Genomic DNA, 24,231 nt, shown 5'->3' with positions numbered 1-24,231 from the left:
TCCATCCTGATCGTCCTCCGATATGTCAAAAGATGGTCAGTAAAATAGAGGCTAAATTTAGAGAAGTTGGTCATATTAGAGATCTGCCAAAACTCCTCTGTCCCAGATTGGGGCTAATTTACACATGGTGGAATCTGAAGTCCACCGAATAGTTAAAAAGGATAAATTTCACCCATATAAAGTTATTCCGGTGGAAGAGTTATTTGATGACGATTTCGATAAGCGAAATGAGTTTTGTGAACGCTTGCAAAAACATGTGCAATCTAAATAATAATTTGGTAACAAATATCATTTTTTCCGATGAAGCTACGTTCTGTTTGAATGGTTTTAGGCAACAAATAATCCGCATTGGATGATAGAGGTGAACACCCAGTAGCCTCAAAAACTAAATAAATAGGTCCATTTTTCTTTGAACGGATTTTAACGGGACAATTGTATCTCAATTTTCTCCAATATGAATTAGTTCCAGCATTACTAGCTTTATTTCCAAATCTATTGGACCTAGATCTTCCTAAAGAAGAACTAATTTTCCAGCAATATGGTACTCCTCCGCACTATGCTGCCACTGTGCGTACATTTTTGAATGAAACCTTTCCCAATAGGTGGATAGGAAGGAGAGGATCGAATGGCCTGCTAGATCGCCTGACCTAACACTAATAGACTTTTTTTGCGGGTATACCTCAAGGCGACGGTATTTGTTAATAGGCCAAATAATCTAGAGGACTTGAAAGAGAGGATTCGCAGAGAAGTGCGCGCCGTATCTCAAATAATGATTAAAAATGTGCCACGAGAGTTTATTGATCGCCTTGGATATTGTCAAGCCATTAATGACAATCATTTTGAATATTTAATTCAATTTTTTTTTATTTGTTACATAAATCGTGTTTTTGTCGATAACTGTTGACTTTAGGTATAAGACATATTGTATGAAACATACATAGAATTTAACGCGAAATTCAAAATTGAAATAAAAAAAGGTGCTTTTATTTAAAAAAATGAAGTTAATGGTCGAAATTCATTTTTGAGCAACTCTCTACAAAAAAGCGTAACTCGAAACAAAAATCGATAGGTTCGAGTGTTCTTGCAAAAAACCCATTGCTTAATTTTAAACTAATTTAGACATAAATTTTAGGAAGCACTGTATGTCACTCCGTAACAGAAGGAAAGGACATTTCTAAAGGATCTGTGACTAATTTATGGCACGACTAGTCTTCATAATCCAGTAGTCCATTATGGACATGTAGTCTCTAAGCAGTCCTCATTGCCTCGAGCTGCACCTCAAGGTCCAAGAGCGGAAGGTTCAACGGAGCCTCAAGAGTTCTAGTTGGGATAGTTTGCATAAGTCCGCTGATGTTTAGGCAAGTGACGCATTGGGCTCTAAGCAGTTGCGCTTACATTTTTGCCTATAAAGTCACCAAGCGATAGCCTTGTATGTAAAAAGAGGTTTCATAGATAACATAGGTAAGTATATCCAGCGAAGGCTCTTTCGGGACTGTCGGTCCTCCCACCGACACTTTAGGCGCTACTAAAAGCCCTCCTGTAGGCCCAAATCGTGTAGGTGTCCTTCTTAATCTTGAAATCTGCGTTATTGTACCAGTAGAGTTTGGAAGCCAATGTGAGCCAATTCATAGAAATTGGACTACTCTGGAACATTTCAGCTGCATGTCTTCCAGTTCTATCAAGTGTGTAAGAATTACTTGCTTTTGTGAAAAGTAGAAGCTCTGTTTTTTCTCGACTTTCATCACAGGCGGCATCTAACATCTTGGTGGCGTTCTTTCCCTGTCAAACGACAACCAGGTCCTTAAAGTAGTAGTAATTTATCAGAGTACAGGCCTGTACTCTGATAAATTAGTTGATGTAAATGCGAAGCAGCGTTGCCATATTTTTGCAAGAACAGCAAAACATGTGTCACATACAACTTATATAAATATAATTAAAAAAATGACTGATAATATCAATTATTCAGCAAAGTCACAAATAGTAATATTTCCAATTTAGGTCCTTCATTAGGCACATAGCCTCAAGAAGAAGTTAGAACTTTAAAAGTAGAATCCTCTTATAGAACTATCGTCACTCATTAAAAATAATAAACGAATAAATTAAATCTTTTATAAAAACGACAGTGATTCTAGAGAGTCTACAGAATCCCAACTTTGCAATCCGATATATCTAACACCGGCGTGACTACCTCTAGAATCGTGGTGAACTCCGTAAACGTCGTGATGGTGCGCCGCTGAAAAGAAACGATGTCTGTGTTAAAGACTGTATAGTTAGTAATGACTGCGGATGAGTTAGCGATAGAGAAAGATACGAGAGTGTAAATTTACCAAAATGTTTTTTGTTACCTGGTAAAGTGGGTCTTATCTGTTCCCCACTAGGTGACGCTTGAGGTGACGAAGCTACTGTCCTTTGGAGGTTTGGTACTTCAGGGTGAGTTGCTCGCCAATACGCCTATGGAAGCCATATATAAAAAGTGATTTTTAAAATAATAATAACGGACCTCCAAGTATTCCGCTATATGTTCACATGCGTCTTCCAATTGGTTTTCATCTAAAATCACATCGAACATCTCTGGGGGACACTGCGCTAATTTTTCAGCAGCCACCATTTGAACGTTAAGATGTCGGGCTTGGCTTTTACCTCTTGATTTAATTAATCTTTGTAAGACCTAAAATATTATAATTTTTATTGCTTTGGTAATATTCGTATAAACGTTTAGAATTCAGGGAAAGACCTGACATTAAAGTGTAGCATTTGATGATATTGCGCAGACGGTTTGGTAAAATCTCAAAAATGTTGATATGTTAACGAATTTAACAAAACTACAAGGGAAAAATAAAGGTCTTGTTCAGAAAGAATAACTACAAAAAAACAAATAAGAGCCCTGGAGGATCAAACGGTGAATGAAATAAGGAATAGAGAAGAAATAATTTCGAATAAGAGAGCCAAACATTTTTACAGTAATTTATAAAATTCAGAAGACCAAACACGAGCAAAGCTGGAGTACAATAAGATTATGAATGTAGTATCAGAAGAGATGCTAGAAGAAAAAAGCGATGTAAAGGTCAAGATTGTGCATACTGTTCAAAAATTGAAAGAACGCTATTGTAGTTGAAAGTGGTAGACAATGGTAATGTAGAAACAGGTAGTTGGACTGACACTGTCTTTGTTTTCATACAACACGACGTTTCGGTCAGTAAGTATCTCCGACCGTTATCAAGTGTAAACTAAAACAATTTCCTATTCTGCAGGCTTATATATGATTGATGGGATCAATGAGGCGTGAATTCTGATGATGCGTGAAGAGAGTGTCTGTTAGAAAAGGTCTCCATATGTTGAGAACATCTACAATGGGTTGGCTGAAGACGTCCTGGTTTTGCGTTATGTAGGCAGCTTCCAGAAATTTCCTTTTTCGCCAGTGTGATTCCTTCCTTAGGATTTTTGTTTCAGATCAGCGAATATTTTGGCCGATTGTCCAAGCATGTTCAGCAATGCCTGATCTGGATACTTCTCCAGTGGTCGTCCATTTGCAATGTTCCTTGGTCCTAACTGCTAAAGGTCCTTTGGTTTCGCCAACATATGAGTCCCCACACTCACAAGGGATCTGGTAGATGCAACTTTTGGTGCCTGCTGTAGATTCTGGCTTTGTTTTGGAAACAAAACTTCTTATTGTATTGCCAGATCTAAAGGCGAAAAGCGAAAAAGATTAAACTTCTTAGCAATTCGTCGGATTTTCTCGGATGTACCTTTTATATAGGGGATTGCGAGAAGCCCAGTTGATTCATCCTCTTGCTTGGTTCTGGTTTCCTTCGTCATCGACCTCTGGATAGTTTTCTGTATACGTTTTTTGGGATAGACATTCTGCTGCAGATCTTTAGTGAGAAGTGCTACTTCCGCCTTAAAGTCTGCGTCGTTATTGCAGATGGTTACAGCTCGGTTGTACAGAGACCTGATGATTCCAACTTTAGTCGAACCAGAGTGATTGGAATCAAAGTCTAGTATGCGTGGGTTTTCGATACCTACACATTCTTATAATGCCATTTGTATTCTTGACAACAACATCTAAGAATGCCAGCGTCGAATTTTTCTCCGTCTCCATGGTAAATTTGATACTTGGCACCATGTTGTTCAGGTGGTGTAAGAAGCCCTGAAGTTTGTCTTCCCCTTTATCCCAGATGATAAATATATCATCAACGTATCGCAGCCACATCTTTAGCTTTTGTCGTGGGGCGCTGATTGTCTGTTACACAAACCATTCGTCAGCCCCATTAAAACATATACGAAAATGCCACCTCTACCATTTAGTTAAATAACATGACAAAACATATCAAAATACAAGAATTGGTTCTCTTAAAAATTATTCACTTGGAATATGCTTTGAAGCAACTAAACTGGCAGGAAAAGGGTATCTCAATAAATAGGAAGAGATTAACCATCTGAGGTATGTGCATGAGATTGTTTCGATAAGAGAAAATAAAGAAGAATTAGGGAAAATGTTGATCGAACTAGAGGAGAAGTCAAAAACAAAAGTCGACTCCAGATGAACTTCTCAAAGACAAAGATGCTATGTAAAGAAGACTCTTAAATCAAAACTCGAGATCAAAAAATAGAGAATGTATCAAACTGTATATACTTAAGTCATGTACTATCACTGGGAAGAGAAAATCAAACCCAAGAGATAGAAAGAAGAAGAAAAAGCTTGGCTTAGGCAGCCTTTGAAAAATTGAAGAACCCTCTGAAAAATAGAAATATGCCAATATATATAAGAAGTCGACTATTTGACCAACGTGACCTACTAGTATTGACGTATGGCACCCAAACATGGATCATCACGAAAAAATCGCTTGAAACACTAAGAATACCACAGATTGCTATGGTAAGACAAATGCTTGGACTGTCACTACTCGATATATAAGGCAAAATTAATACATCAGATGAAAGCTCAGGTTAAAGATGTTGGTGAGAAAATAGCTGAGCTTAAATGGAGTTTTCCAGGTCATATAGCCAAAATAGAGGAGGGACGATAGAACTAAAACTTGCTACAGTGAAGGACCTACCAGAACAAACGAACCAATGCCAGACTAGACAGTCTAGACAGACGAAAACTGACGTTTGGCATGGATGAGGGAACCACAAACATTGAAATAGATGGCAAAATATGAAGGGAACCTACGTCAAAAAATGGAATGCTTAAGGCTCAGAGAGAGAGAGAGAGAGAGAGAAAAAGAGAGAAAATTTAAATTAAGAGTTAAAAGCTCAGCCAGTTGGTTTCCTCCTTTATCCGCCCAATGCCCTAAATATGTACGTTGGACAAATTGAGCGATCGATACACACGATTCTTTTTTCATATTTGCTATGTAACATAGCAAATATGAAAATAACAAAATAGGAGTTGAAACAGCTCCTATTTTGCCTTTAACCAATGACTAATGCAACCTTTACTCGCTACCTTATAAGTTATATACCTTTACATACCATTTGCAATAGCTTCTTCAATTATTTTATAAAATTTTGGCACAAATGCGTCAATAGTCTGCAAGAAATACAAGTGAGCAATATTATAAATGGCAATTGACTTAGTGAGTAGGACTACCTAAATCACAATTATCAGGCAATTACAGAAGGACATGAAAGGTGGCGTAAATGTCACTCTTAATTTAAGATCAATCAATACATTTGTACCAGTAGAATAAAGTCCGAAGAATTTATTGTATGATATACACGTCTGGCCAACGAAGATCTAGGGTACGGAAATTAATGTGGTACCTTGCAATAACAAACCTAAGTCACAAAGTAAAAAGAGAATGATAGCATTTGTTCTACTTTGTCTTTACTAACTAACAAAATGAAAGGTAAAGATGGTCAACACATGTGGCGTATTGCATTTACTCTTTTAAAAGCCAGCGCAAATGGAAAATTGATGAAGCATTGTCGTTCTTTCTTAACTAAACCTAACTTAACGCCTTCTCTATGAATATCTATCGCATTTTAATACCTGGGTATTTCAGCACCTATAATATTATAACTTATTGGGCGTGTATAAAGAATAGTGAAAATCGTCGCTAATGACCCAACAATGAATTGTTGGGTAATACAATTGGAGAAAAAGATTAGAAGCATACAAGGTTATTAATACAAACCCCTTTTGTGGAAGAAAAATATTTAGAAATTTAGCAAAAACTCAATTAAAGAGCCTTACCTTAGGACTAGTAATTTTCAAATAAACAATACAAGGCGCTAAAGAAGTTTTGGCAAGTTGCGAAGGATGGTTTATAGTATCACAATCCAGCACCACCAGCTGCATGGTGGTTGCTAGCTCGAATATTCGTTCGATTTCGGCCTGGACCTCATTCAAACAAGATGATCTCGTAGCTGACCTTTCCATAATCGCCCTCTTCGATGGGTTGTTTAACAACGACCTTTTCGCTAACGAGATGTCTGCCATTACTCTGGTAATGATTATTCTAAAAGAGCCGTATTTTATAAATAACATCATTGAATATATTGGTTTAGATGGACTGACCTTCCTTCGAATCTATGCTTCAGAAAATCAAACAGAGCTTTTTGCATCATATCGGTCACCTCGTAGCCTTTTAACGAAGGACCGACTAGTACTACTGGTCGCATTGAGGGTACTACATCGTAGGGCGCTGTAGTTTCTTGTTTTTTAAAGAATGGTTTCTTTTTCTCTTTAGCTGGCGGGGTTGTAAGGGATTTTCCTCGAGGGTTTCCCATTGAGTCAGACTCGTCTCCTGTAAAGGTTTCATTAGTTAGATCAAGAGAGTGTCAATTATACTAATTTAAGGATAAAACCAATAAATTACCTCCATTATTAAGTCAATGGTAGATAGTCAAGTATTAAAAAACTCTAAGAATTTAAATGGAAGTAATTTATTTTTTGGCTAAGTATTCTATCAGCGAAGTACGTAGTTCAGAATTTTCCAGAAAAAGCTTGATTGTAATAATTCATTTAAACTTTCTTTAAATTCTAACATTTCTAAAAAATTCAGTTTTTAAATGTTTATAGTAAATGAGTGTTTTATTGCCTGGGAAATCCTGTCAAAATCTTAATTTAAAATTTCCAAGAAAATTTGACCCTACTGGTCAATTTGCCATTTTTCAGTACTACTTATATTTATAAAGGGGTACTACTTATTTTATGTTCTTATGTCATGCATTCACAAGAAAAAGCTCAGAAAAGAATCCTAAACTAAAAAAGTAGCTAAGCTAATCTACAAAGAAAGAAAACTTCTAAATTAAACTATAGTATTCACTACTTAACTACTATCTACGGTGAATGTATAGGATGGAATTGGGGAAGGAGGGGATCAGGATTGAACTTTAGAACTAAAAATCAATCAGCCAATTAAGTAGGAAACTGAAAATAAATGTACGGGGTACGCAAACTAAACTTGTTTTGTACAAACCTTACGGCAACAAAAATTGTACATATTAATGCTCCAGACACATATCTATAATAAACATACGTACATATGTATATGCAAAAAAGGTTATTACAAATTTACAATAAATACATACTGCATATCAGTTTTAAATTATAATTATCATAAAATCTAGCCATTTTACACCAACAATACTAGCTCAATATTATGTTTAAATTAATTGCATTTTTTACACAAATTTTTATGAAATTTACAATAAAATATATTGGGCAAATAGAAATACTAAGAACATCTGTACCGTGTCCATTTAGGTTATGCCTTAGTGGACTTTTTTAATTTGGTTTTGCATACACTTGACCGAACAGATTATTTCTAAAAAGAATAATTTTGGCCTTTTTGTTAATTAATAACAAATTTATTAGTAAGCACTCTGTATTTATTATATTTCTTCACGTGTTGAAAATTATTAGACATAAATATAACAAAATAATGCCTATGTATTTTGTAACTAGTGACTTCCATACAATTTATCTTTTTATTTATTGTTCTGAATCTGACCATCGTTACTAATAAAACTAGATTTATTATTTTAAATTTTTTCAAAGACATCTTAAGTTAAATTTCCACGTACAAAAAAATATAAACAAAATAAAAATGAGTTTTGGATAGGACATACCGGGTGTTGGAGGAGTGCTACCTCTCGAAGCATCGTTACCGGCAGCTCCGATGTTAGAACTGGAACTGGTTTTGCTCGAATAAAGTTTCGAGGTCCTGGTCTGTACTTGTTGCTGTCTTAAATTCTCTAACTTCACCGGAGAGGGTATGAACCCTATGTCACAGCCCTCTTTTACCAAACGTCCAATCCACCAATTGTTGTCGTATTTTTCCTGTAAAAAGTATTTTATTATTTTTAATATTTATAATCATGTCTTATTTGGCCACAAGTGCCTAAAGTAGAATGAAATATTGTGTAATGGAATCCCGTCATAACTTTTTATCAATGATTCCTTTATAAAAGCGTTATACAACGAGCTATTATACAATCGAGTTCTCAATGTCTCAGTTACTGATTTTATGCAATGTTTTAATCAACACATTTCCTAGAGGCGGGAATAATACAAAGTCAGCTATCTATCTATCAGTTTATCAATATTTCTACTTAACTGTTTGAAAAATAAATTCTCGAAACAAAACATTATATATTGATGAGTTAGGAGAATGATTTATAAAGGTGGAAGCATTAAACAGATAATAAATATATGTAGCATTGCCAAAATTTTAAAAGAGTAAAATGATTTCAATAGTAGACTATCGCTCATTATTTCTAATACAACGATCAGAGGTTAATTATTGACTTATAGAAATTTACCATTAGATCTTATAATAAATGATTCTTACAGCGAACAGAAAAATACTATATCTCAAGGTAGCTGATTTACAATAACTCAATTTCTAAAAACTTTTACTTTTCACATAAAACTTGCACATGTTAATCAAATTTTCAAGAATATATTTCTGGAAGCCTTTGAAAAAAATAACCAAGAATAATTTTGGGATTCAATAAAAAAATTGAAGTAAATACATTAAGGCTAGTTCAATTGAGGATGGAACGTACAGAAAAATATGTTTTTTTTTTTTTTAATTTAACTGCATATGTCTTTGTTTCAATTTGGTTAGTTATCAAGTGTAAGAAGTTAGTTCTCGTAGTAGTTGAGCACTAAATTACACATCTTAATAACGGATTTTAATGTGTTTATTTTTTGTTTAATACAGTAGAAGATTTTATTGGTTTTGCCTGATACTTATATAAATAAGATCATTAATTCATTCAACGGTAATTTTATTAATCGTGGGAGTTTTAGAAATTTCTAGTTATGCCATAGTCTAACAGTTGAAATCTATATACTTTGGTTATGCATTATACATAATTTTAGTAATGTTAAAAAGCCAGCTTTCGGTTACTCGAGCTTTTTTCTTCAAAATAGTTAAACTATTTAGAAACAAAATAATTTTGATCAACCTAACTAAAACAATAAATTTAAAGCATTGCCAGAAGAAGTAGTAACTTCGGAGGATAAACTGCAGCAGGTCCCTTTTCGCCAATCCCGGTAATCTTCCTCGTCACTGCTAATCATCCTATCCAGTCGACTCATCCTCCTGATAAAAAAATTAGAGCTTCCTAACCCGGGATCTTAATTTTCTTTCGTGGTAGGTGTGGAGATGCCATAGTTTTACTCCACAGCCTAGCCCACCTATTGCATTCCTACCAGTTGAGCCTACAGTAACTTGTTAGAACTCCAGTTAAGTCCGCTATGGCTCCCCTGTGCCAAGAAAGTAACTAGGCAGCCTTCGGTGTTGATGAGGTTGATAGCAGTATCTTAGCTTGTCAGCATTTGCTATTTCTAATCCAGTTTTCTTAGTTTTTTTCCACGTGCAGTTATCCAGGCTATGAGAAAAGTGACTTTTTGCGCAGTTCAATGTAAGGGATACATCGGATAGAAGAGATAATTCGTGCTTTTAAACTCAGAGCCTCTTTGCACTCTTGCACCAGTTTGGAACTGGTTGTGTGTGCTTTAGGGCAGCTTGAGATACCAATAAATTATAATGCCCTTTTTTTCTCCTCTCTTAACTTCCTCTCTTATGGCTACCTCTAAAATGCTGCCTGGAAAATCGTTGTCTAACTTTCCGTGCGAAAAAGCCTTTGCTCAGTCGGTGTTGCTCTGGTACACTCCTACTTCTGACAGCACTATATGACCATTCTCTGTTGTTTGGCTTTGCGTTCGGCAAAATAGGCAGCTGGTTTTTAACGCATGTCCTGCTTCTTCCAATATTACTATGCCACGCTGCCTTTTATCGTTACTTAAACAAAAGCCTCCTCTTTCTGAATCCACAGTGCAAGCTTGATCCTAGCAGTCCTAGAAGAATGTTAAATGCGGCTCCTGGAGTGGTTCTAGTTGCACCTGTTATGTCAAGACAGGCTAGCCTTTGCAGTCTAGCCAGTTTTTGCTCATTATGCACTTTTCTAATAACCGTCTATCAGACCACCGATCCATACATTACTATAGGTCTAATTACAGCTTTAGTCGCAGAAGTCTTTGGTCGATTCCTTCTTTTAATAGAAAGTATGAAAACTCGATTTTATCAGGATTAGCAGAAAGCTCTGTTTCCACATCATGGTGCAAACCACAAATGGTTTAAAGACGGCATAACAAAGAAATCAGTAAAAAAAAATTTTCTAAGCAAAATTAATAGTAGACGCAATTGAGTCAAAGATATTCCTTGTTATTTACCCCAATAGATTTAAAGCCCTGGTAAATTTAAGAACATTTCAATTACAAACACTTACAGAGTAGTTCTTGACCAGGCATTGTCACATCACCTTCTAGAACGTTACGCTGCAAAACTACTTGTCTCACCGTAACTCGGTGATTAGAAGGCGTGACAATAAAGGGACTAATTAAAGCCGAGCCCGCACTATAGACGGATGGAGAGCAGCTTGACGGGTAGAGGGTGAAGGTTAATGGGTAGAGCGTAATATGGGTAGAGAGTGTATATGCGCACTAATTTGATGAAAAATTATTTGATTAGATTGGTAATATTATTACAATGACCAATTTAATCAAGTTCAGTTGTAAATTGTAGCTCCCGTGAGTGACTTTAAAATCATGCCCCTTGATTTTTGAGTTTTTTCTTAATTCGTCTGCTGGGTCTCATATAGCTTTGCGTTTAAAAACAGCCGCAATTAGTTCTTCCTCTATTTTGCGACCAAACACTACCTCGCGCCTGGTTGAAAATATCCATCATGACTGATACTCAAGTGGCTTGCTTGGCGAGTTGCTACGCTGCTTAAGTTGGTGGGGGCTCGCAGTGCGGCTGTTCTGGTTAAAATCGCTTGTCGGAAACATACCTCGCGGGTTACTTGGAGGGTTGCTTGCGCCTGGCTATCCACTACCCTCCAGGTAACTGGCTTGCACTGCGGCATCAGGTTTAAGAGACTAACACCGCAAGAAATTAGTAATAAAATCGCGATTAGCTCCAGAATATATGTAGATATGTTCCAAAATTTCTGTATATACAATATATCAATTGCCATTACCTCAGACTGGTTGATAAATATTGAAATCATCAGCAGGTGGAACTATAGTTACATTAACATCAAAATCGAGTAAATTTTGTACGTCTATTTCTGTCACTCCACGGGATTGTTGACTGGTAGGATAAGCTTCAATTGTATTATAGTAGTTACATTAAAAGTTTAATTTATTGGACAAAAATACGGTCCCATTTGGGATTTCTTGAATTCGGTATTTATAAATTGAAAATACAGTATATGAATTTCGGCACATACTATAAAAAATATTTAAAATATTAAACAGTTAAAAACTTTACAATAATTTGTACACTAGCTTCGGGGCTAACGGTTGAGTCTATTGTGAAAGCCCACGATTTATATGTCAATAAAAATAATGGCTCGAAAATTCACTTTTATCCCACGTTTTATTTAAGTTAAAATATAGTAGGGTATAAAAACAAATTTGGCTTCTATTACTTACTTTGATGTGCAAAAAATCTCTAACTTCAAAGGAAATAGCGTAACCGTGAACTGGAGAATCGTCGTCTAAAGTTCCATCATAGGCTACGTTAGTCCTTACAGAAAATGCTACCGCCCTTGTCTGAAAAAATAGTCATGAATTAATTGGTTGTTCAATTTATAGATAAATGTACATACAACCAATTTGATATCTTTATTAGTACTCCCTTTGGATCTAAACAAGCCCCCACTGAATTTCTTAAATAACAACAGTTTTTTCAATTCCTGTACTTTACAGATCATCGAAAGTTTATCCGAGCTCCATTAATGACTGTATTAGCTTACAATAGGATCTTTCTAAACTAAAGAGGTTGTGTAAGAGAAATGGTATAAGTGTCAAAGCATTAATTTTTAATTTTTTTAGGAGGAGAACCCTAACAGTTTTTGTCAATAGGATTGCAAGCACCACCTTGAAAAATGTGGCTGTTTCTAGGGATTTTGGTATATCGATTGATAATTGATAACTTGTCATTTTGAATGTATATTTTAAAATTTCCCTCCAAGGTCTCTAAATTGTTGAGTTTTAGGAAAATATTTACAAAAGGCTTCAACAATCTGTCTATTGTATTATATATTTGAAGTACGCATTATAATTATGACTTGTTACATAATATGTTCTTCTTTTGTACTCTTTAGATTCATAGGTAGATAAGGGATTTATGGAATCTCTATAAAATTATGAAGTCGTAAATTACCCTTATGTGCTATTTTTTATTAGTCAAGCTGTTTCTCCAAAAAATACAAGATCTTATGCAATGTTTGACTAATATTTTTGTTCCTATGTAATAATATTTGGTAACTTATTTTTACGTAAGAAGATTGTCTGTGATAAGTTAATAGTTGTAATGCAAAAATATCAAATATTTATTTGAGGTTGTAGCATATACGTAGAATAATTAATTTTGTTTTAGTGAGTAAGGCCCGTGGGCAAATTAATTAATAAAACCTACTGCGATTGTCTTCTGGCCTCTATCGTCATAATCTACGTCAACTTTTATAAACGCTTTAAAGTACTGCCTAAATTTAGAGAGACATTAGTCCTAATCATTTAAAATCAGTCGCTTACTGCAATACAATGATAACTAACGTTAAAAGATCTAAATTTAATTGATTATTAGAATTTGGCCAGTGACCAAAATTAAAATGTATAAAGCGCCCAGATGTTAATTTTGTGGATACTGCTTATGGTCCCTTTGATTCATTTGAGATGCAAACACTACAAAAAGAGCAAAACTTTTCTATTTAAACAAGGAATTTCCGTAAATTTTTTTTTAATGATTAACTAAAGAAATCATGATAATATTATTGAGTTATAGTTAGACCTAAAACCAATTAACACTTGATTGAGTTTCATTAAACTATTCTCTTATTTATTTGAATTGTTCTATTGCTAATTTTTTAGAGCAATGTTTAAAAATAGGCTAAAATTAACAGTTAAATCTGAAGAGCCTAGCAGTGTTAGTAACAGCATATTGTTACTACATGTTGTTACATGTAATAAGTCAAATTCACGTCAACTGTTAACGTCAAAAAGTGGGCGACTAGTATGTAGTCTACTTAGGAATCACAACGTTTATCCTTACAAACTTCAGTTGGTGCATGAAATTAATGAAAACGCTTACTACAAAAGTTAGCAATTTTATGAACTGCTTAGTGAAATAATAAGTGTTAAAATAAAAAAATACATCGTCCTAACTATAAATATTGGTCTCATGCCAACACTAAACAGTTTCGTGATGCTTATATTTAATTTACTGAGAATTTAAATCGGTGAGGTGGAATCTTTGATAATTATCTTGATTATCCATTGTTTTTACGTTACTTTCGATAAAAAACTACCAAAGGCAAGAAACTTCTTTAGACATGAAGTTTTTGATAAAATACGTAATTTATCTTTTGTAGTCTCAGTTGCTGTAGTTTCTTAATTCGTTCATTCTATCGGCTTTTTCATAAAAGTCAAAAACTGCGACTATGGAGTAGAATCCTAAGAATACAGAAGTATTTTATGTGTTAATAAGGTATGACCTCGATCAGAGGAAAATAGGAAACGAACTCTTTATTGAATACCGAGTTCGATCAGCAGATTTGTAAGCCCTGGAATACCAAATACCAACACTTAAAAAAATATCCTTTATATATACCTTTTATACCTATTTATATTTTATGAGGCAGTTATTTCTGACGATTAATAAGTTATAAAATAAAACAAACACTTTTTTGATTATATTAAAAAGGTCACATATGTAGAGGAATGACATCTTAAAGGAGATGACCAGATTTTAAAAAAAAGATGAAAATGCTTCTGTTTTGTTTGTGCTGGGACACCCTCTATACTTCTCATAAAATACTTGCATCCATATAATATATCAGGAGTAAAGTAAAGGAACTAAACTGAGTTTCAAGAGTTAATTGAAGAATATTGCCTTTATATTTTTCTTAAATATATCCACGGCATCTCAATAGAGAAGTATTTTACTGTTCTTTCTTAACATGATTTTTTCTTTCTGAGTTAAAAGCACAATAGCTTTGTTTACACTTATCATATGAGCCGCATCATTTTCTGCTTAAGCTGATTAAAGCAGAGTACTCCCATGATGATGCGACAGGGCCTACGAGCCGACATCCTTTAGTCATATGAAGTATCTTTTATGCACAAGCATAAGTAAGATCTAACCCTAATTAAATCTTTTCACTTTAATATCTCGTTCTAGCGCCTTTGTTTTGATTGATCTCTAGCCGATCGAGATGGCATTTAAGGTTTTTATGGCTTGAGGTTATTATGGCTGTGTCATTAGAAAACTGGTAAATCCGATTTGACTTTATAGTAGCGACGTGATTTTCGAGTCTCTTGCTAAATTAACCTTTTTGAGAATCAGGATGATGTTTGTTGATTTCCATTGGTATAGGAAATAACTGTGTAGGAAGACTGGCAGGTTTTTAAGCGTAGGGTGTGTCATCGTGCATGAATGCCATCGCGCCTCGGTACTCTTTTATTGGTGGTTGTTCGACTTTTTTTTGACATGGTAGCGCGTGATTTGTGGGTTTATCCATATTATTTCTTATTGGAATTTTCTAGTCTTGTGATTGCTTAAATTCATGGAAGCGAAAGCATATAATAATATATAATATAATAATATATTAATACCTTCTTAACTTAACTTCAACGTACACCGAGAGGTAATTAGAAGGGTATAAACGATATGTATCTGTAAAGTGATTTAAGAATTTTAGTCAGGAAAAACTCATCCTCACTACGTGTTTGGTGTTGAGGTCATCCAATAAGTACGCAGTAGTGAACTTCAAACATCAGGTTGACCATTGTAAGGACATTATTGGGAGATGGTAAAAATGACTTCGCTACATCTGGATGTTGGCAAAGACCATTGATATTGAATGTATGGAATTTGAGAAGGGAAGGTGTAGAAGTAGTAAGTTTTTGGCCTTACGATTAGAAAACAAAATGGGCATTGTACAGAAAACCCTACTGGAAGCAATCAGACATTTTCGGGCTGCAGCGGGCCTCGATTTTTAAACGCTCTTGAAAAGGTTCTTGCGGTAACTTAGGTATAAGGTCACCCTGGCCATGCTTGACATACTTGGGTGATGCAATACATATCCTTAAGCATAGGCACAGAACACTCCGGTACACTTTCAAGGCATGGAAGCTCTAGGATTTAGGCTTCTGCTTGGAAAATGATTACTCCGATGTGCTTCAAAAGTCCAGCACGTGTAATCTTTCCTCACTAGCGAATAAATAGTTATCGGTTCATTCTTCTTTTATATGCTATTTCATCCTTAAGGCGTCTAATGACCAACTTACCAGCAAGTCTTACTTTGCAAGGCTATAAGGGTAGCCGGTGTCATTTTCGGCAGTTTTTCACGTAAACATGGCTTTGCTGGTTTCGCAGGCGTTGCTTAAAGCAGAAAATCTCTGGTTACCCTTTTAAGGACCGATGCCATCGTAGGACGCTCTTTGCTTCTCGCTTACCATAGCACACAACCTTTTTGCCGTTGCTACTTCCTATCTCGTCATAGTTGGAGACATCCATTTTACCCTCAGATTCAATTATAGTAGAGATATATATCTCATCGTATATATCTATCATATACATCATATATATATCATCGCTTGGCCAGGATACTGTAATATGGCTTGCGGTTAAAGCCCTAAAACAAGCCTCTTGGGAGGAGAAAATAGCGGCAATCGGCAAATTGTCTGCTGCAATCTCGACTTATTTTTCTAATGCAGCAATGGTACTGGCCATGGCTTCTTAAGAAAACGATCCATTTCCAGGTTAGTTAGTCTTTACCCCAGCCTCTAATTTTTTTGTTCCAGGAAATAGGAGCTTGGTGTTGTTGTATTAAACCACAGAATTGCACAAGTCGTCGTCCTCCATGACGATATCTTAACAAATCAATTAAACTGCGAATACGGGGAGTGTACCGTCTAGATAACACAATAGTTTCTTGATTTGTTTATAATTTTGTTAAGCAAATAATTAAATTTACGTACCCGACGGCTTTGTTTACATTTGAAAAAAAAATCCCGTATTTAGGAAATAACCTTGATTATAGCTCTTTTTAGGAATGCAAGTATAGTTAAAACACATGAGTTATAAATCATTTTTAAGGAAATAAAAATGTCTTTTTAAATATAAAATTTAAAATCTACAACCATATTTAAAAAACTAAAATTGGTATTGATATTTAAAAAACTAAAATTTTGGTGAAATTATTAAGTTGTCCATTTTGTTAGGATTATTATAAGCATATTATTATAAGTATAGTATCAAAACCATTTTGCTAGCATTGATGGTTTTATAGTCCTTAATAAACTTAATTTTATGAATCGTAAATAAGTACATCGGAAATAAATGAAAATATGGCATATGTGTAAACGCAATTTTATTAAACACAAAAAATCCTTAACCTTTTTTTAACTTCATCAGATCTTTCCAGAGCCTTATCAGATCTTTTCTTAGGAGAACCCAATAAAATGATTTAATATAAAATTTAATAAAAAAACCTATATTGCCAGATAACTCAAGCAGGTTCAACGAACTGACTTAATATTTTTTAGTATTTTTTAGTATAATATTTCTTATAATATTTTTTAGTATTTCTACTATTCAAGAGTCTAATAACGAGTTGCTTATATTCTACCTCACTACTAAATTTTCACCAATAGATGAAAAGACTGTCTTAAATACAGAAATTAGATCAAATGCCTTATGTTCAGATGATTCAAATGTTGAAATGCTGGGATTATGTTGTACTTTTATATTACTCTATCTGTTACGTATCATAAGAAATAACACTATAATAATAAATAACACTGATTTTTTGGATTCTGCATTTCCTGTTTTCCATTCCAAATTTTTCAGGAAAATTTTTTTGCGAAAAAAATCAAATTTCAAAATATATTCAGATGTAAGGCCCATTTCTATACTGTCCTTATTATCCCAAGTTTGTGTAAATAAATTAGGGATCATATTAATAAATATTGTATTCCACCAAACATACAATCAGGGTTTTGTTCTGGATATGCTTGGGCTAGATCACTGCTTGATGTAATTTTGCTGCTAAGGCTTTTGGTAAAATAAATCATAAGCTACTCCAAATTATACTATAAAAGTAAAATATACTGTGGCTTTTGCAGAACTCTGTTTTAGGACTCTTATTTTTTTGCATAATATACTTTTGATATAGTTAAAACTTTAAAATGTTGCCGACTATATCATTATGCTGATAATACGCAGTTGAAGCTTAGCTTTAATCTAGTAGATGTTAATGCTGCTAATATTGTAATCAATAAGGATCTGTCACTCTGATACTAAGAGACATTTCAAGAAAACATGATATTTGATTAATTCAACAAAGTCACAAATTATGCTATTTAGTAGAAATAAAAAAAAACAATTTTAAGATCTTATAAATGTTTCAATTATTGGTAAATGCCTGATATGTAATCTGCACGAAATTTGGGTTTAATTATGAATAGTGATCTACGCTTTTCTGAACATATTGCCTAAAAAAAGCATATGCAAATTTACTAAAAAAAGCATATTAAAAATTAACTTTAACTTTGGTAATCTAGTTTATGGCCCATGTTTAACTAAAATCGAGGCAACAAAGGGTCCTGTCTTGGGTGCTTTAAATTTAGCCCTATCCATGTAATAGATTGACGGATGCCAAATAGTTAAATCTGGAGTATGGGGCAGTAGGTATTGCATAGTGGTTGTCTATTCCAATTGATAATTAATAATAAAGCGCCTCCATACCTGCACAACAAAATCAAATTTAAAAAAGATGTCCACTTTCTAAACTTAGTGTGTTAATTTCTCCACCTTTGTACCGAACCTCGGTATTCTAGCTGTCGTTTACATAATTATACTATGTCGCTATGTACTATATACTAGCTGCCGTTTACATATACCAGTAATGTCCTTAGCTCATACAGGGTGATTCATTAAGAATGGGCAATCTCTGAACTGGAGATACTAAACACCAAAATATGGCGATTGATCTTAACATGTCTTTGTACGTGTACATGCAGATTTACGAGATACAGGGTATTAAAAGTTCGAATTTTAATTTGAAATTTATTAATAATTTTGTGATTTTAAGCAGTATCGTCTTGAAAATTGGCAAATTTATGTGCTTTGACATGAAAATTACGAATTTTGTGGTGAATTTAGCATTATTTATACATGGCGTTAGTTACATCCTGTTAGTTAGGTAAATTACAATATATCTTTTTTTGCCTAAGCAGTTATGGCTAAAACTACTAAAAAATCTAAATGGCAGTTCAATTTTGAATTAAAAAGGTACACTTGTTTATTTCATAAAACTCTATTAGTTTTTAAGTTATTTGCATTTTAAACATTCAGCGTAAAAAATGCTAAGCCACCATTGGCTTAATAGGAATTTATTCTTTTAAATTACTACTATGCTGGAAAACAACAGTAAAGACAACAAATAACAATCGGCAACAATATTAAAAGAAAAATTCAAAGTAAATGCTCAAAATGCTCGCCTTCCACTTCAATAAAAGGAATTTTATTTAGAAGGGTCCGTTCAGATTAGGAGGAACTTCAAAGGGACCAATAAATCAGATATCACACCACACTAAATATTTACCTTGAATTCATGCTAAAAATGTCGTTCCTTTATAGCATGTGGATTTTCGGATTCCCACAAATGATTGTTTATCTGGCATAAATTGAGCAAACTGTAGGCGAACTGGTAAATCTTGAGGCAAATTTTGGACATGAGTATAGTGATATGGACGCAAATTTTCTTTCTTTGAAATTCTCCAGATAGACGATTGGCTTATTCCTGTTGCCGTACTTAACCGACGAGTACTCATAAGATCTGGATTTTCCGAAATACGAGCTAAAACCTCTTCTTCATCATCGACGTTGATATTTTTTGAAGCACCATTTAAGGTTTTAGGACGAAAACACCCTGTTTCGCCTAGGCAGGTATAAATACGTCGGAACAGTTTGTGATGGGATTATCTTCGATTTGGGTATAATTCTAAATACCTTCTGGCTGCACCAAGTCCACTATAATTTTACTGAGCAAAAGCGCAAATCATATAACGAATTTCACTGTTGGGATATTCATTATGACGTTGCAATTTCTTATTTTAAAATTTTTACTACAAATAATACACTCTTACTTAGTGACAGTAAAATTGTCATATAATTTCTAAGCATGAAAAACTGATAAGTGCCCTGTATCTCGTAAACCTGCAACATTTGTAAAAGACATGTTAAGCTCAATCGCCATATTCTGGTGTGTAGAATCGCCAGTTCAGAGATTGCCCATTCTTAATGTATTGCCCTGTATAACGGCATACTCATACAAGTAAAAGAGCTTAAGTTTTAGAATTTGCGAAATTTTTACAAGCAGTTCCTTTTAGAGGGATAAATTTAAGTAATGATTGATTTGGACAATTTTAATTTAATATATATATTTTTTGTTTTCTTAAGGGCCATGATACTCATATCAGCTTTACTGCTGTATGGTCGTACCTTTGTGTGGTAAGTACGATTTATAGTTAAAATTGTAGAAACTCTTGTTAGATATTTTTGTTTTTATTGTAATTTTCCAATATTATTAATATATTCCTAACTAAAGATGAAAATTAAGTAAAATCTCTTTGCTGCAGTTCCGTTTCGCATAACGGATAAAAATATACTTTTCCCAACGGGATCTGTATATAGCATGTCATATTAACTGTTTTAATAAGCAGTGACCCAATTTCCTCGTCGATTTGACTTTTTCCATAAGGTTTAGTTCCGGCTCTGCGGCGACATTAAAGTCCTGTTCAGGTTATTGATTCGGGGCACGCGACCGTTGGATCCCAAGTGCAATAGATACTTTAGATCATATTGTCGATTTAAGTTGGCACGTTAATACTTACTTAATGTTTGGGTTATAATAACAGTAGCAGATTTAATAGTTTTAATTTTTAGCATATTAAATTATAAGGAAGTTTAGTAAATGAATAGAGTGAATTGGGACAGTGGGTAGCCAGCGAGAGCCCCACCGAAGATTACTAGAGGCCAATAGCCTTAGTAAAGCAAATAAGGCGCTCCATTTCGATGAATTTGATGTTAATGGGCAAACTATAGTTGTTTCCTAGATTTTTAAACTTATTTTTTAGTAAGTATTTAAGATCCTGATATCATTGAATACAAGTTCATCATTACTGAATATTTCACGAAAAAGAAGGCAATATACAGAAAAAATGATAGATTTAAGGAACAGTTTAAAATTCTTACAAATAATAAAAGCTATCCGATCAGCATACGAGAGTAGCACCTTGGTGAGGTGCGACGATGACTTGAAAATGCCGTATAGATGAAATGAATCACTTCAAACAAATATTTTTGAAGTAAAGCAGAAACGAAAATGGTTCAAAAAGAGACTCGAAATTAGGAAATCCGAGAACAATATAAAAACAGCCATAAAGAAGCAAAATAAATAATAGTTTAAAAAAACTAAAAGAACACGCTTTTGTTGCTAGTCGAATTAAAAAATAGAAAATAATTTTTAATTACAAAGAGTTTTTGTTACAATAGTAGGTCAGACAATCAATCATTATTAATTACCTCAAATAAAAACCATAATAAAATTTAAGTTATTAACAGAATAATTCAAATCAAAGTAAAAATGCCAACTAACTATGACTTCCAACATTTGCAAAATGTGTATTTTCAGTTCCAACGTTAAAAGTTAGGAAAGATCAGGTAGATCTTAAATTATTTTACAAACTAATTTTTTCAATGCGGCTTGCAGTTCCTAGAAGAAATACAAGATCTGCAAGTATGTTTCATCAACCCTTCAAAAATATCAATGTTGAGTTTAAGTCATTTATTCCAAGGATATCAGGAATGGCAAACTCCCATGTAGAAATCTTGGCTTTTTTTGAAAATTTTGCGAGAATGATTTGTGAGGCTATTGAAAAGAAATGCGAAATGATTATGAAGTCTGCACATTTTTATTTTTTAGTGTGTTCTTGTACCTGTCTTTGTTTACATTTATTTGAATTATTTAATGATAATTTATTTTTGTGTATATGTTTTCTTAAGCTTAAATTCTATTTTTCCTTATTTACGTTAGATTTTTGAGGTTTATATTTTATTCTAGTGTAAAAAAATGTATACTACAAATAGGGGAAGACCGTAAATATATAAACAATACTGTAAAGTTACCATTGACAAAAATTAAATTTCGACGAAAAATCGCATAAAAGCAATGCTTTTGCCAATTCAATGCAATAAAGATAGAATTAAAAATCGTGTAATATCTGATAAGAAATTTGCTGCTAATATTCAAATATTCCAGATTTTACAAAGTATCGATGAATGTCTAAAAATCACTTTCATACCACCAGTTGTTCAGGTACTGGAAAATATGTTCGAATAATGATTTCCCTTTAGCAAGGCCTTACATTCAATGAGTCAAATTTTTAAGAACGTTTATTCGTAGCGAAATTTGAATGTAGAAAATCAATTAGGACATACATATCTTTATAAGAACTTTTAGTCATAAAATAAGCCAAGGAATATCCTTTGAATGTCTTTTTTCAGATAGAACATAATAATTTGGTTTTAATTTGATAAAACCTAAAAGACCAGTCATTATCAAAATCAACCAAATTATGCAACACTTTAGAGTTAGCTCAATATTATGTGCAATTAAATGTGATTCCATGTAATAAATATGGAAAGTAAGTATTATTATTATAGCGCCTTATTGTAAATTATCAATAAGTAGCAATTTATTAATAACGCCTGACAAAACTAAGTTTTATACATATGAAGGTGGATATGGTTGTCAATGGATAGGCATCTATTCTGGTTACTGGTTAGTCTTTTTACACTTGAAGTGTAATAAATATAATAGTTAACCAAATAGAAAACTCAATTAATTCATAATTCGATTTTTTTAAATACTATAGCAGCTCACCAGAGAACCATAAGAAAAGGAAAAGAAATAAATATTTGAAAAGATACAACTGAAGATCTGAGCCTTGAAGTTATAGGAATACTTTAGTAAATAATTGTCATATTAAGATGGATCCTAAGTTATATTGGGATTTATAGAAATGAAAACAAAGAGCAACTGGCCAGCTCAAAAGATATACGATTATTCGTTTAAAGCAGAATTAAAGGATAAAAATACAAGTCACCATCAGGCATCTTAAAGAATGATGATTTAATGAGAATGATGGTTTACTGGAAGCCTGAAAAGGAGATAAATGAAATAAATGAAAACCAGGTCAAATTATTATTGTTTCATAGCCTATTTAAGGAAGATTAAAACCAAAAAAGGATATAGACAAGCAGAACTATTACAACATAATATTTTATCATTAATAGAGTAACAATTACGAAGTATTTCGCCACCTCTTAATGAGTTTCCATATTTTTTTGTTATCTTTTAGCAGTAAACGACTTTTTCAATTTGACTTAAATTCAAATCCATCAGCGATCTAAACCTTACATAATAAACTTAACTCAATGATTATAATAAGCCTACCTATTTCATGTAGATCTCAGATTTAATGGTAAACAATTAGAACACTCTGTAAAGGTAACTAGCTTTATTTTGCAAATTTGTGTCATACTCTTCACACTATAAAGTTACTAAATTATAAATATCTAAACACTAGGGTTTTGCCTACTTTTTTAATTTATAGTACTAAACTAGCTACAAGGTCCAGTGTTTCCTGAAGCCGGGCAGTTCAAGCAGTGAAGTGACTAGGACAGCATCAAATTTAGTTAAGGACTTTACGAAAGAGGATTTTTTAATAGTAATGTTAAATGGAATTTGTTCTTCATCTGATGTTTTCAAAAATTTAATTCAAAATCATGTTGATACAAACACTTTATTGATGACAAGCCCCTATACTTATTTAAACCATAATGTTATCTATAATAGTAATAAGGCCCTTTATCGTACTTTTCATGCAAATAATAATAATCTGTATGGGATTATAGAGTCTAATCACGCCAGTAACTTTGGTTCAGACTTGGTATCATTATTACATGCACATATTTTCAAATATTTTAAAATTAATATTTCATCGAATAAATTGTCTTTGAATCATCAAATTAATGAGTCTGAACTGAATACTGATCGTGAATTGAATTGTTCTTTTTTATAGACATGTCCACGAAGTTTGAATCTCATTCATGTTCATATTCTACTAGTAGGATTAAAATTAGCTCTTCAAAAAGCTTAAGTATCTTTATTCTTAATATACAATCCCTAAGAAACAAGATGGATGAGCTTCATCTTTTGCTGGACACATGTAGTTTTTCTGATATTGTACTTCTGACTGAGCACTGGTTGAGGCCTTGTGAATATTTTTTAATATCTGATTATGTTCCTATATCAAATTTTTTGTCGTCAACAATCTATACATGGAGGAACCATGATCTTGGCTAGGTAAACAATTGAAACGATTTTTTGTAATATTGATAAGTATGATAATCTTCTGTCAGAGAATGTTTTTGAATTCTCTCTTTCTTTTTGTAAGCGTTTTAATTTATATATTCTTTGTGTTTATAGGCCACCTACAGGAGATATTGCTATGTTTCTGGACAAACTTGATTCTCTTTTATCCCAGTTGTCCCTACACTCTAAGGTTATATTGGCTGGTGACTTTAATATCAACTACACTAATGAAACCTTGCCACGTACTACTCTTAGAAGTAT

At 33.4% G+C, this 24,231-nt stretch overlaps 1 protein-coding gene across 14 annotated transcripts in view; it reads right to left on the bottom strand.

Annotated features, from left to right (window-relative positions):
- LOC126745596 (voltage-dependent L-type calcium channel subunit beta-2) overlaps positions 1 to 24,231 on the bottom strand; it is a 281,586-nt gene that overhangs the window by 33,166 nt on the left and 224,189 nt on the right. For 7 of the 14 annotated variants that reach the window (XM_050453523.1, XM_050453524.1, XM_050453516.1 and 4 more), the window contains 7 exons: positions 11,957 to 12,076; positions 8,080 to 8,290; positions 6,524 to 6,752; positions 6,200 to 6,464; positions 2,501 to 2,668; positions 2,346 to 2,451; positions 2,189 to 2,233 (listed from right to left, as the gene is read on the bottom strand). In XM_050453523.1, the coding sequence (XP_050309480.1) occupies positions 2,189 to 2,233; positions 2,346 to 2,451; positions 2,501 to 2,668; positions 6,200 to 6,464; positions 6,524 to 6,752; positions 8,080 to 8,290; positions 11,957 to 12,076 (1,144 nt within the window). The remainder of the gene's footprint in view (positions 1 to 2,188; positions 2,234 to 2,345; positions 2,452 to 2,500; positions 2,669 to 6,199; positions 6,465 to 6,523; positions 6,753 to 8,079; positions 8,291 to 11,956; positions 12,077 to 24,231) is intronic. The other 7 variants (XM_050453521.1, XM_050453530.1, XM_050453529.1 and 4 more) reach the window with 2 other exon arrangements.

The sequence above is a fragment of the Anthonomus grandis genome, chromosome 16 (genome assembly GCF_022605725.1).
Source record: "Anthonomus grandis grandis chromosome 16, icAntGran1.3, whole genome shotgun sequence".
Lineage (NCBI taxonomy): Eukaryota > Metazoa > Arthropoda > Insecta > Coleoptera > Curculionidae > Anthonomus > Anthonomus grandis.
This window is presented reverse-complemented; position numbering and strand designations above follow the sequence as displayed.